Below are 14,213 nucleotides of genomic sequence, written 5' to 3'. Positions count from 1 at the left end.
TTACTGGGACGGGATAGAGGTGATGAGAAGGAATGTGTGGATCTAGGAACGAAGTTCTGAGGAACAAGAACAGCAGTCCGAGCCCTGGTCAGAGCTGCCTGAGGACATTCTTTCCCCACCCCCCACCCCCCCGGTACGCGGGCCTCTCACTGCTGTGGCCTCTCCCGTTGCGGAGCACAGGCTCCGGATGCGCAGGCTCAGCGGCCATGGCTCACGGGCCCAGCCGCTCCGCGGCATGTGGGATCCTCCCAGACTGGGGCATGAACCCGTGTCCCCTGCATCGGCAGGCGGACTCTCAACCACTGCGCCGCCAGGGAAGCCCCTGGGGACATTCTTAAATCCCTAGATTCCTCTCACTATCTCTAATTTTGTTTTCCACTCTAAGTATTTTGAGGATGAGTCTAGTTTTGCTAGACCAGTGACTCACTCCTAGGCCTGTGTATTCCTTTCAATAGCTCCACTGTCAGCACAGCTCAAGAGAGCTTCTGGGTGGCCCAGGTGTGAAATCTCTGACCAGCTTTTGTGTAGCCCTAGACTAACCAGGTCACCCTGAAGACATTTTCCCTCCATAGCCAGGGGGTTTTGCCTTCTTTCAAGAAGAGCAACAGAACTCGTGTAGGCGGTCACCTTGTCTCTCAAAGATCCCCACCACTCCTCACCACCCACCCTGGGCCCATATTCATTGCCATTTGAGCCATTTGTACTGAGTCATCCGTCTTGTGGTTCAGCCACTAGATTCTCACTAAGGGGCCCAGACCCAGGGGGCTGCGTGTGATAAGTTCTGAGCACCCACCATCCCCATCCACGGAGGGGCTCAGAAATAAAACAAAGAGTAAATGCAGTCAGTGTTTCCCTTTGGAAATGAAATGCTGTTGACCCTGGAGGGATGTACAAATATGTGTATGAGGGGATGTGCACCAAAGCTCAAAGGGAGAGGCAGATCCAGGCGCCGAAGCCCACCCCACTCCCCACCCTGCTTTCAGTGTCATGGGGGCTGTGCAGACCTGTGCCCGTGACCGCTGTGGCCCCTTGGTTTTGCAGATATGAACCTAAACTTCCAAAACTTGTCAGTGATCGGCTTCCGCGTCCTCCTCCTGAAAGTGGTCGGGTACAACCTGCTCATGACGCTGCGGCTGTGGTCCAGCTGAGGTGAGCCGGCATCTCAGCCGGGTGGTGGGGTCTGGGGGTCTGGGGGTGGGTCCCCAAAGCTAACCTCCCCCAGCCTCTTGCTTTTAGGTCCTAAGTCTGGGCCCACCAGACTCCTCCTTTTTTTTTTCCTGTTAGGAGTTCCCCTTGTTAATAGCAATGGCCCAAAACACTTGATAAACACAGTATACTCCTCAGGTGACATTAGTCACCTCGCTTGAGCCATGTCTCCCCTACAAAGTATGAGGAACCGTTGTTATTGTCCTCATTTTGGAAATGAAGAAACTGAGGCCAAGTAATATCAAGGGCCACACAGCTAATGAGGGAAACTTAGGAGAAACTTAGGACCCAGACTCATTCATACCCACACCTTCTATCATATCCCTTTCACTGCAGATCCTAAAAGGGCAGCCCCCAATTCCTTTCCTCGGGCCCTCTGACCCCAATATGGTGAGACGGTATTGTATTCATTATCCACCCTAATCCTGGCTAGAGTCTCCAGACCCTTCGGCCCCAGTACCCCAGGACATCCCACTGACAAGAGCATCCCATCAAAAAGAACCCGGGGGGCTTCCCTGCTGGCACAGTGGTTAAGAATCCGCCTGCCAATGCAGGGAATACGGGTTCAAGCCGTGGTCCGGGAAGATGCCGCGGAGCAACTAAGCCCGTGTGCCACAACTACTGAGCCCACGCTCTAGAGCCCACGCACCACAACTACTGAGCCCACGTGCCACAACTACTGAAGCCGGGACCCATTTGCTCCTAGAACTCTACAAACAGAGGCATCCCCATCACATCCCTAACTGTCCTGCACCTCCTCAGTGTGCAGCCTGACTTCTGTTCTTTCTCCTCCCAGGTCTCCAAGAACGTGAGAGCCCCGTGCTCCCTCTCCCCTTGTTCCTTGTCGCCCCTCCTCTGCCTCTTCGAGCAGAGAGGTGCACTCTCTGCCCCCGTGGACAAGAAGGCTCCCTCCACCTCTCTGGCCCCACTGGCCAAACCACCAACTGGATCCTGCCAGATATTCGTGATCAAGACGCTGAAGAGCTGCCCAGCACTGCTGCGACCCCCTCTGTTCCCTCGCTGCTGCTCGTCACTGCCTGGCATCCTCAGCAAAGACGGAGGCCGCTGCAGCCTCTCCTGGCTGTGGGGAAACTCCCGCCCCGCTCCGCCCCTCCCCGAGACTGCCTCTGATGTCCCACTGAAGGATGGATCCCAGTGGGTTCTCTTGGGCTCTAGCTCCTGGAGAATGTTGTGTGCTGTTTATATTTTTTACATAGTGTTCATAAAGAAATACATATCACCCTTTTTCCCAAGATGTGGGGGAGATTATCTCATGATCTAGGCCCTGCTCTGCTTGTGTATCTGAGCCACGCTGTATATTCTGCTGCCATGGCTTCATTAAAAACAATTTGGAAGAGCAGAGGCTGTGCTCCTGTTTGATTGGATTTGGTCGGAATCGTCTTCGGCCTGCTGTGGATCACTAGCTGGGCAGAAAGAAACCAAGGCGTTTGTCCATGATGACGTTCAGGGAGCCTGACTCAACAAGCTGCTTCAGTCCACCTCTTCATGGAAAAACCTCTAAAAAATTCCACTTAGAAGGCTGCACTGGGGGCCAGGTGAACCCGTTGAAAAGCTCAGGCCCCTGCTCTTCCACGGGGCCACCCATAGCAGGAGGCCCAGGTACATGGGTGGTAATGACCTGGAGTTGAACAGGAACCACAGACAGCGACCACACAGCAAGTAACCCCAAAAGGCCACCCACTGTCTCCTGCCCTGAAGGAACATTTCCTTTGCCTTTCCTTTCAGACTGGATTCCCGTTGAAACAGTGCATTGACCTACAAATTCATGGCTGGGAACCACCCACCATTCCACTGCCTGGGTCCCAACCCAAGGCCCAGCCCATTGGAGTGCCCAGTCTAGGAGTGGGGGAAGCGGGTAGAAGATTTTGACCCTAGCCACACTTTCTACTCCCACCACCCTGGATGTGAGAATGAGAAAAGCAGAGATGAGCTCTCTCCCCACAAGCCCAGGGACTCAGCCAAGGAGAGTAGGAGTCTCAAGCCCTCACCTAGAGCACAGGTGATGGGATCCCCTGGGGCCCCTCGGGTTCTCCTGAGCCTCCTGCTGCCTGAGCATCTTTCCTGGGGTCATGGACGCTGATGGGAACACCCCTCAGAGACCACTCAGCCATCCACTTCACAATTACCATGATCAAGACCGGAGTCCAGTGCTTAACAATTCCCAGGGCAGTGCGGGGTGAGGGTCCCATCCTCAAATACCTGTACAGTTCACCTGTGTGTCTCTGACCACACAGCCAGAAACATGCAAATCCTTCCAGCTACAACTCAGGCCTGCTTCTTATCACAGGGATGGAGCCACCAGCTCGATAGGTAACCTAGGCATGTCCCTCCCCTCGGTGAGCTCCAGGGTCACCACCTGTAAAACCTATGTCACATAGGACTGGAGGCTTCCTCAACTCCCTGCATGCCTGATTCTCTGGCTTCTATAGAAGTAAAAACCATGTCCATCTCCGGAGCCCTCCCAAGGGTAGTCACAGGAATCCCAGTTCTCTCTGAGTGGCCTTGTGTGCAGCCTAAATACAAGTGCCTTTAAAGATCACTAAAGCGAAAGGTCTCAGAGGAAATCCCATCATAGCAGGTCACTCTCACACACAGGAGGACAGGCACCACCTGTGGGGAACTCAAAACTGCCTCCTCGGGCTTCCCTGGTGGCGCGGTGGTTGAGAGTCCGCCTGCCGATGCAGGGGACACAGGTTCGTGCCCCGGTCCGGGAAGATCCCACACGCCGCAGAGCGGCTGGGCCCCGTGAGCCATGGCCGCTGAGCCTGCGCGTCCGGAGCCTGTGCTCCGCAATGGGAGAGGCCACAACAGTGAGAGGCCCACGTACCACAAAAAAAAAAAATGCCCCTCATCAGTCTAACACAGTGCTAGAGATTCCACCATTGGGAATTTCTTTTAATTAAAGCATTCGCTTCCCCATATTAAATGAAAATGCCGCTGGGGGGGTTGGGGGCGGTTAACAGAGCAAGGCTTTACCAACTGTGAAAAACTCCCAGGAAAATTAGTCTGCCTTTTTGTTCCTCCTCCTAAAATAGTAATTCACTTTGGTCTGTACACAAAAGATCCAGGCAAGGGATGTGTAAGTATCTGGGGAGACAAGTCTGCCCCTGAGAATTTGGCTGCAAAGATGCTGAGGATGAAGGGGACATGGGGCTTAGGGCAGGGGACAGGAGCAGGGACCCTGGAAGGCAGTGAAGGGGCCAAAGACAGGCCCCTCCAAGAACCTCAGAGGAGGCCCGGGCTGAAGGAGGCCAAGGGAGCACGTGGGGTCGCACCAGCCCAGGGCCCTCAGGTGGCAGGGCCCCTTGGTCACTGGACCCCTAAAGCTACCCAAGGACCTATGAGGGGGTGTGGCAGCAGTGGCTAGGGATCCTCCCAGACCCATGGAGGGAGCAAGGCCTGCTCCTTCCAGGCCCAGCCCAAGCTGAGGGTGACAAGGTCTCAGTCAGGTAAGAGGCCATCTGGAAAGCAGGGTCAGCACCACCCCTGAGCAGTTTCCATCTCAAACAAGAGGCTCCTCAATCCCAGCAAGAACTTTCTCTCAAGTCTGAGGCCGTTAAGCCTAAAGCCAACTGGGGCCAAGCCAGAGGGCAGAGCAAGAGCAAGCAGGTGTGTGAGGGTGGTGCAGAGTCCACTCACCTGTGTCCACTCTGTTCTCCTGTCTGGCCCAGGCCCCACCGGGGGCATCAGAGGGGATTAAAGTGGCCTTTGTGAGGGGGCCTGGGGAAGGGTGCCTACGCCCACCAGGAGGGTCAGCACCGGGCTGAGGGCCACTGTAGCAGATCCCTCGGTGCAGTAAGGGACACGGCATTGTTCAGCGTGGAGGGAAGAGGCTGCTGAGGAAACCTGGAGACATGGTCATCAGTTCCCTGAGACTTGCCCAGCCCTGAAGAACCCTAGTCACCATGAGCAGGGGCCAGCCTCAAGGAGGGAAGTCCATGCCATCCCAGGGGGGGAGTGTGTCACCAAGGCCAGCTGTAGAACACATTTCTCTGGACAGACGCTCTACTGCTCCAAAAGGCTTTAAGCACAGGCCAACCCTGGAGGCAGAAGAATGGACCAAATGACTTCTCATGACCCCAGGCCTAAGATTCTAGAACACTCTCTGACACTTCACCCAGAGACCTTCCCTCTGAGTACAATTGAAATCACAGTCCAGTCAGGAGAAGAGCAGGCTAAGCCAGTATGTGCTTCAGGAACACTTGGGTGGGGTCTTCAGCTCCACGAGAGTGACCCCTCTGCCCTGACCCACCATTGGAGAGGCAGCCATCTGAGTCTCAAAGGATTGTTTATCCTCTTGGTTTGCCCATAGAATCCAACTTCCCTGGGGTCACATGTAAAGCCTTTAACAGATATCACCTTAGTTATCAGGTAACATCTAAGCAAAAAAAATCCATTCAACTATGTGCTCCTTGGGATGGAAAGTGTATCTTGTTCATTCGTGTATCTGCGACAACTTGCACAGTGCCTGGCACACAACCAATGCTTAATATAAACTTAGGCAGCAAGTGAACAAATAAATGATTAGTACCATCAGGCACTGGGGAAGGAGCCAAGTTGTATATGTGTGTAGGGGTGTGGGGGGAGCATAAGAAAAAAGAAAGTGGGGATTAATAGACGAGGTGGCCGGGTGAGCCACTATTTCACAGTTTAGCCAAGAGCTTAGAGTAACCAACCTGTCAGGAACTATCAGGAAGGGACTTCCCTGGTGGCACAGTGGTTAAGAATCCGCCTGCCAATGCAGGGAACATGGGTTCGAGCCCGGGTCCGGGAAGATCCCACATGCCGCGGAACAACTAAGTCCGTGCGCCGCAACTACTGAGTCTGCGCTCTAGAGCCCGCGAGCCACAACTACTGAAGCCCGCGTGCCTAGAGCCCGTGCTCCACAAACAAGAGAAGTCACTGCAATGAGAAGCCCGCGCGCCGCAACGAAGAGTAGGTGCGCAGCAAGGAAGACCCAACGCAGCCAAAAATAAATAAAATAAATTTAGAAAATAAAATAAAATAAAATAACTACCAGGAAAAGCAAAATTTGAGTGATGGTCCCTTGGCCCCTTGGCCAGTGCAGCCCCAGGCGGGCATTCATCCAACAGAGCCTAGAGGATGGTTACTCTGGGAAAGCACACAGGGCTTCCAGGCGTCAGCCCTCCAGTCACTGAGGCACCATACCAAGGTCCAGGGCTGAAGGCCACGATACCATCCACCTCACTTCCTCCAGCGTCCTATCTTAAAACTCCTTCTCCAATCTACCTCCGGGAGCAATGTGTGGGGAAAAGAAACTTCTGACTGATGGGTGGGCCTAGGGAAGGGGAGCAAGCCGTGTGCAGACCCAGTGCCGTCACTCTAAGTACACTGATGAGCCAGGAGACTGAGGCGGCCAGTGCCCTGCCTCTGTGTAAGGCCCCCTGCGATTCAGGCATAGTTTCACCCCCCCACACACATGCGTAAGGTTTCCTCTGACTATCACACGGAGAGCTATATTTTGAAATTAATAAGCAGGTCAGACATTGAGTCAGTAGCCAGAAGTAGGACAGGAAGTGGAAAAAAGTCTACCACTTCCGCGCAGATGTTCTGGGGGCTTGGGGTGGCCCCTCCCATTTCCATGACGTCATGGCTGCCCCGAGGGGAAAATGGGGCACCGTTTGAAGCTCTCCCGCAGAAGCCACATCCTCTGGAAAAAGGAGTTTAAAATTCTGAGTTACAGATAGCATCACCTTAGGCCACGTGCCGCCGGGGCCGGGAGGGCTGGGCCGTTACACCACCACGACCGCAGGTGCGACAGGAAGGCGGTGGGCGAGCTGGGAGGGGCTGGCGGGGCCCTGGCAACGGCACCCACGCCCACGGCAGGCTGGGGAGGTGCTGCACACCCCACTGCGAGAAGCAGCCCCGCCCCGCCTCTCCCACCCCCCACCAACCCAGCCCTAAGATCAAAGCTTGATCTCACCCGATCACACCCTTTCTTAATACAGGACAGGCCCTCTAGGCTATGTCCGTCCCGCCGTCCCCCGGGAGGAGTGGGGTCGCATCCGCCCCCCTACACACAGCTGGGGCTGGTTCTCCGAGGAAGGCCCCGGCTCCAGGTCAGCGCTGAAGTGCAGGGTGATGGCCGTGATGGACATCTGCCTCTCAGAGGCCAAGGAGACCAGGATTCAGGAGGCCAGGAGATGGGGAGCCGCAGAAGGAGAACCAGAACCTGAGACCCGAAGAACGGTGGTGCTTGGACGTCCTGCTCTGTGGTAGTGTCCCTGGCCACCCACCTGGGGGCAGCAGCACTCCACCAAAGATGCCTCTTCTTTTCTGCTTATTCTAAGGAAGGAAAGCCCCCAATGCTTAGGAAAACCTCTTTTTCAGAGGCAAATAAAAGGACAGAAGACTTCACTCCAGGAGCCGAGCCCCTGCCCTTTGCCCATCACTGCGTAGGGCTCTGGCCCACATGATCCTGTCACATCCCTTGGAGGAGAGAGGGTTTAGGGTCTGGCCGGGCAGACAGCAGGGGGCACTACCTGCCTAGGATCACCAGGTTCCCTCATCCAGAGCACTAGAAAGGAGTCCCCCGGGAGGGGCTGGGGGAGCCCCCAGGATACTGGAGAGTCCTCTGGATTCCTCAGCAGGGAGCCTGGGCCGGCGGCTGGGATCCACCACTCTAACCGCCCACAGCCTCAGTTTCCCAGTGGGGTCAGTGCTCTCTCACAGGGCAGTTTAAGAACTAAGGCGCCTCTCACAGTGCATACCTGCCGAGTGCCAGACACAGGCCAGGTCCTGGGGATTCAGCCTCTGTACAAAATACATGACTCCGCACAGATGAAGCTCAAGAACAGGCAAAACTAATCACCAGCGATGGAAATGGGAACAGTGGATGACTCGGGGGTAGAAGGACTCACTGGAAAGGGGCACGAGGGAAGCTTCCAGGTGGTGGAAATGTTCTGCATCTTGATTTGGGCACACAGCTGTATACACGTGTCAAAATGACTCCAACTGCACACGTAAGATTTGTGCATTTTAGCATATGTAAATTATATCTCAGTAAAGTACTGTTCCCATTAACACACACACACACAGTTTCAGCTTAGCAAGCTGAAATGCAAATATAAGGGAATGCCCAGAAAGGTGAAGAGGTCCTGTGAGTTGAGCTGGATCAAACTGGACCACCACGCTGAGATGAAAGTGGGGCTGCTTCTTCGCTAGGCCAGTGCCCAGGTGAGCCTAGGCCTCCCAGCCCCACCAGCGGATGGCCACTTCTCCCCTCACTATGGGCCCAGGAGCTTCTGGTTACACCGTCATGTGCATTTTCTTGCTCCCTCCACGGCTTCCAGCTTCCGGGAGAGCTTGATGGAAGGGAAACTGCAGAACTGGGAGGTACTGGCAAGGCTGTAGCCAATTTTCTGACAAAAGCCAACACTCCTGGCCCCAGAGCACTCCAGGCGGCCCAGACTCCTCTCATCGCAACATCACCGGACACTCCCACTTCATATCGCCCCTCTCACCCTCTGGGGGCCTCTCTGCCTTCAAAAGGGCCCCCTTGAGCCCTGGCTGAACATAAGGTCTGAAGGAATGAAGGCAGACCACCCTCCGGCAGGCAGTTTCTCTGGGCCCCCATCGTCCCAGGCCAGAACACCCTCCATCATTCCAGGGGGGTCTCACCACCTCTGGGAAAAGGTCAGCCCATTCTCCCTGTTTGCTTTGGAAATGCGGGCACACTCCCATTGCGGAGGCAATAGGATCCAGAGGAGAGAGCCCTGCCATTTTCAAATTCTTTTAAAAATCCCACTGAGACGCAGAAAGGGTGCTTGTCTACCCTCTCCCTGAACCGCCCACACAAAATTCAGCCAAGGAGAAAAAAAGAAACCATTAAGGGAAGAGCATATAAATGTGAGACAAGGCTGGCAGGACTTCAGAGAGTTTAAGGAGATGAAGGACTGTGGTTCAGAGAGTGGTCAGCAACTGGTCTCCATTTCATGCTTCCAGCCTTGATGGGAAGAAACTGGGTTAACATGAAATAGGTCTTCTTTCCAGTGAAGACAGCAAGACACTATTTTTAGCAAACTCTAGGGCATCCTTGCTTCTTGCTGGCCCAAATTATTCCAGTGATTTACCAAGGGATGGGGGTGGGCCGACATCCTTATCTGGAAACTTTATGAAGAATATCATGTATCTGTGCAACACCAAAGCAAACATGATCTGGCTTTGACCTTCACAGGAAAGCTAAGCAGTAGGCAGAGTATGATCTCCCCCTTTCACAAATGGGGAAAGAGGTGAAGTGGCTCACTTGCCATCATGGTGAACGAGGCCCACATCAGCACTAGACTCGGTCCCCAGACTTTCCACCAAGGCCTGTGGACACCCAAGTCCCAGGTGGTTCCAGATGCAGCCATCCCAGAGGAAAGAGCAGGAAAAGACGGAGTCTCAGGACCCCCTCCCAAGATCGGTGTCATATTCTGCCTGCATGTCCCTTCCCTCTTCCATGACTCTTGCCCCTCCTTGATCACTCTTTAGGATTAGAGAAGAATGGCAAAACAGAGGCCGGTACACTTAGGAGACACTCCCTCAGTAAATGTTGATGTTAGTCATCTCCTGAGGCAATACTTTCTGCACAAGCAAACTCCACTACTCAATCACATGGCAACAAGAGTTAGTAAAGTAATAGCTAGATACCCTCCGGCCAGCCGGTCCGATGGCTAATTCTTACTCAGCTGTCAGATTTCAGCCTAAATGACTCCTGCTTAGAGAGGCCTTTCCTGACCACTGTGTCTGAGCAGCTTCCTCCCCATCTCCACTCATGATCACTTCTTACAGTTTATGCCCTTCACTCTACTTCATTACAACACGATTCAATTTATGTGCTAATTTGGTTCTCTTCCCAACTCGAATGTAAGGCTCAGAAAGGGAGGTGCCTTTTCTGTTCTGATCACCTCTGCATGGCCAGTGCCTGGCAGAGCAGGCGCACAAATATTTTTTAACTAAATGATGGAGTAATAGAAAGGAGGCGCTTCCCCACCAGATATCTCTTATTAACATCCTGAAGGTAGATGGTGTAAAACGTCAATGAGGGCTTCCCTGGTGGCACAGTGGTTAAGAATCCGCCTGCCAATGCAGGGGACACAGGTTCGAGCCCTGGTCTGGGAAGATCCCACATGCCGCGGAGCAACTAAGCCTGTGCGCCACAACTACTGAGTTGAGGCTGTGCTCTAGAGCCTGAGAGCCACAACTACTGAGCCCGAGTGCCACAACTACTGAAGCCCGCGTGCCTAGAGCCCGTGCTCCGCAACAAGAGAAGCCACCGCAATGAGAAGCCCGCGCACTGCAATGAAGAGTAGCCCCTGCTCACCACAACTAGAGAAAAGCCCGCAGGCAGCAACGAAGACACAACGCAGCCAAAAATAAATAAATAAAATAAATAAATTTTTAATAAATAAGTAAAACGTCGATGATTGTTGAAGCTGAATGTTGGGTGTCTGCGAGTTTCTCTCTTGATGTGTGTGTGTGTTTGTGTGTGTGTGTGCGTGTGTGTGAAATAAAAAGTTTAAAACAAAGTTGTTCATCCCTGGCATGAAAAAAGGCAGAGCAGATCTGAATAGCAGACCCTAGGGATGTCTCTAGGGATATCTAGGGAGTCCCTCAGGATGTCTCTCTCCAGAGAAAGAGGAAGACCTGACGTTGGCCACCACAGTCCTTTAGCTGAAAGCTAGTAAAACTGGACGTGCAGCTGAGGGAGAAAAGCACTATGTGTGGACAGTTCTCCGTGTTTCTGACAACTGCTCTGAGGGTACATTTGTAGAGCAGTTGCATTAACAAGGTACTTTCACTTACGTTTTGTTGGAACAACAGTGCGAAGTATTATTATCCCCATGCTTGTTATATTATTTATCTCACTCAAAGCCTAATCCAAATGCTTTGGAATCAGACAGAAATAAGATTCAAACCCTTACACTACAGTCTGAGCTTCCATTTCCTCATCTGGAAGAGGAGAACACCACCTCCCTCCTCATGGGATTACAGGGAAACATAAATAACAGGAGGACACTTAATACCATGCCACACATACGGTAGGTGCTCAGTGGTAGCTACTCATTCCTGGACCAAGGTTGTGTCTTATCTTTGGTAATCCCACGCACTATGTAGCACTGTGCCTGGGTGCCTAATTATTGGCTAAATTTTAGCGTCAAAACAAAAGGTCCACAGAAGGTCAACAGACTGTAAGTGGCAGAACAGGTCCTTGAATCAACACCTTCAGGGCAAGCAAAGTGCTTTCGGCAGCACCGGGCTGCCTATCTAGGGTCTTGAAGATACACCTCTTTTTCATCCCATTGACAGAAGTTTTGCATAAGCTTGAACCCACCTATTAATTGAAACTAAGCAAATAAAATATTTTCTTTAGTTCCTCAGAAGTCCTCCTCTTTTGTTCTCATTCCCTTGTCTAAGATCCTTGTTCTGTGAAGTGTTGTTTCCTCGTGCAGGAAAAAGCCATTTTTAAAATGGGCTAAAATTTTTTTTAATTAACTGTAGTTAGAAAGTTATACAGCACTCAAACTTCAGAAGCCCAGAGCCGCAAGCCAAGATGGGAGGACACAGTCACACTGAGTTTGTACACGAGCTCCCCAGCCCCTGGTAACCACCAGTGCTAGTTCACTGAGCCTCCAAAACCAGAGAGCAGGCCTCTCTGACCGCCCCAAGTATGTTCAACCATCATAACAAAAGTGTTTTGAAGCCTAAGATGAAAGGATGTGATCAGAGGCCAAAGGTACTGGCTGCTAAAAGAAGAAAACACACGAGATGGTTTCCATGTGATAGGGGGCAGGAAATGTGTGGGCAGCAGGTGCTGAGGGCCAGGCTTCCAGCCACTGCAAAGAATGGCAGGGAACAGACCATGTACAGTGGTGTCGCAAATGGCCCCCGGCCCCACAAAAGAGCACAGAAAATAAACCCATCCCATAAAGATGCTGAGCTAGAAGCAGCAGAACATGCTAGGATATAGCTCACCCTGTGCCGTAGTACTCAAAATCCACTCTTGCAGCATGCTACACTGGGCACCCAGGTGTAAGGCCCATGGACAGGCACCATCACAACACAGCCAGTGGGTATTAAGAAAGATCCAGACTGGAAGATGCATCGAATGAAAAGATTACTCATCCTGATTCAGAGCCTCTCATCTACCATGTCTTTAGTTACTTCAGCTAAAAAAAAACAAACAAAAAACAAAGAACACACCTAAGAATCAGAAACTCTGGGACTTCCCTGGCCGTCCAGTGGTTAAGACTCCACCCTTCCAATGCAGGGGGAATGGGTTCGATCCCTGGTTGGGAACTAAGATCCCGCATGCCACACAGCGCAGCCAAAAAAAAAAAAGAATCAGAAACTCGGTGGTTGGGGGGCGGTAGTAATGCGTTTTTTAAACTTGAATCGTTTCACAGGTAATTCTCCTACATGTCGAGTTGAGAACTACTAAACAAGTGAACGGAAGACTAAAAATGAGTTGTAATGAGCTTTTAACTAAATTTAAACTCAAGACTCCAAAAGTTGTCTATAGGCTTCTGCCATATTGCAAATGGTGAAAAGACACACCAAAGATGAAGGTTTCCCACTGGCTTGGGTAAATCACCTCTGAGATAACAGCTAACCCAATTAAGTGGGAGCTTAGTATCTACCCCATGTATCTCAAGATCACTGACATACATTAAAGTTTGTATATTAAAGGCTCTGAAAATTGTAATGTCTTCCTTGACAAAATTATCACTATTATTCCCAGTTTTCCACCCATTTATCTTGAAGTTCAGATGCTTTTCTTATTCAAAATACCTGTTTATCAATTTACACTAAAAATAATTCAGAAGCCTCCTGATAAAGGTACAAATGTGTACATAAGTTTTTTTTTTTTTTTTACATCTTTATTAGAGTATAACTGCTTTACAATGTATGTTCATTTCTGCTTTATAAAAAGTGAATCAGGGCTTCCCTGGTGGCGCAGTGGTTGAGAGTCCGCCTGCCGATGCAGGGGACACGGGTTCGTGCCCCAGTCCGGGAAGATCCCACATGCCGCGGAGCGGCTGGGCCCGTGAGCCATGGCCGCTGAGCCTGCGCGTCCGGAGCCTGTGCTCCGCAATGGGAGAGGCCACAACAGTGAGAGGCCCGCACACCGCAAAAAAACAAACAAACAGTGAATCAGTTATACATACACATATGTCCCCATATCTCTTCCCTCGAGTTTCCCTCCCTCCCACCCCTCTAGGTGGTCACAAAGCACCGAGCTGATCTCCCTGTGCTATGTGGCTGCTTCCCACTAGCTAGCTATTTTACGTTTGGTAGTGTATATATGTCCATGCCACTCTCTTTGTCCCAGCTTACCCTTCCCCCTCCCCGTATCCTCAAGTCCATTCTCTAGTAGGTCTGCGTCTTTATTCCCATCTTGCCCCTAGGTTCTTCATGACTTTTTTTTTTTTTTTAGATTCCATATATATGTGTTAGCAAACGGTATTTGTTTTTCTCTTTCTGACTTGCTTCACTCTGTATGACAAGACTCTAGGTCCATCCACCTCACTACAAATAACTCAATTTCGTTTCTTTTTATGCCTGTGAAAATGTGTACATAAAAGTTTTAAAGCATATTCAATTACTCAGTCATAGTTTAGTGAACTAGCATCCCTCGGAATGGCAAACCATGGCCCAAGCACCAACAGCTTGCTTTTGTGAATAAAGTTTTACTGGAACACTGCCAGGCCATTCATTTAAGAAAAAGCTTGCCGACTCCTAATCTAGAGCTATTCGCAAACTTTAGTGTGTATCAGAGTTACATGGAGAGCTAAGAAACACAGAGGCCCAAATTCATTACCAAGTTCCCAGGTAATTGTGAGATACACCAAAATTTGAGAACCCCTGCTCTGGATGGGTGCTTCTCAAACTTTAATATGAACGTGAATCACCTGCTGACCTCGTTAAAACAAAGATTCTGCTTCAGGAGGGTCTGGGGTGGGCTTGAGAGTCTCTTTTTCAAA

General features: G+C 51.5%; 1 gene segment (V, D, J or C); it reads left to right on the top strand.

The window, feature by feature from the left end:
* LOC132488387 (T-cell receptor alpha chain constant-like) overlaps window positions 1–2,443 on the top strand; it is a 302,514-nt gene extending 300,071 nt beyond the window's left edge. The window contains 2 exon segments of the C gene segment in view: window positions 1,042–1,149; window positions 2,003–2,443. Of these exon segments, the coding sequence occupies window positions 1,042–1,148 (107 nt within the window).
* The last annotated feature ends 11,770 nt before the right edge of the window (window positions 2,444–14,213 follow it).

This window comes from Mesoplodon densirostris, chromosome 4 (genome assembly GCF_025265405.1).
Source record: "Mesoplodon densirostris isolate mMesDen1 chromosome 4, mMesDen1 primary haplotype, whole genome shotgun sequence".
NCBI classification, from domain to species: Eukaryota; Metazoa; Chordata; class Mammalia; order Artiodactyla; family Ziphiidae; genus Mesoplodon; species Mesoplodon densirostris.
This window is presented reverse-complemented; position numbering and strand designations above follow the sequence as displayed.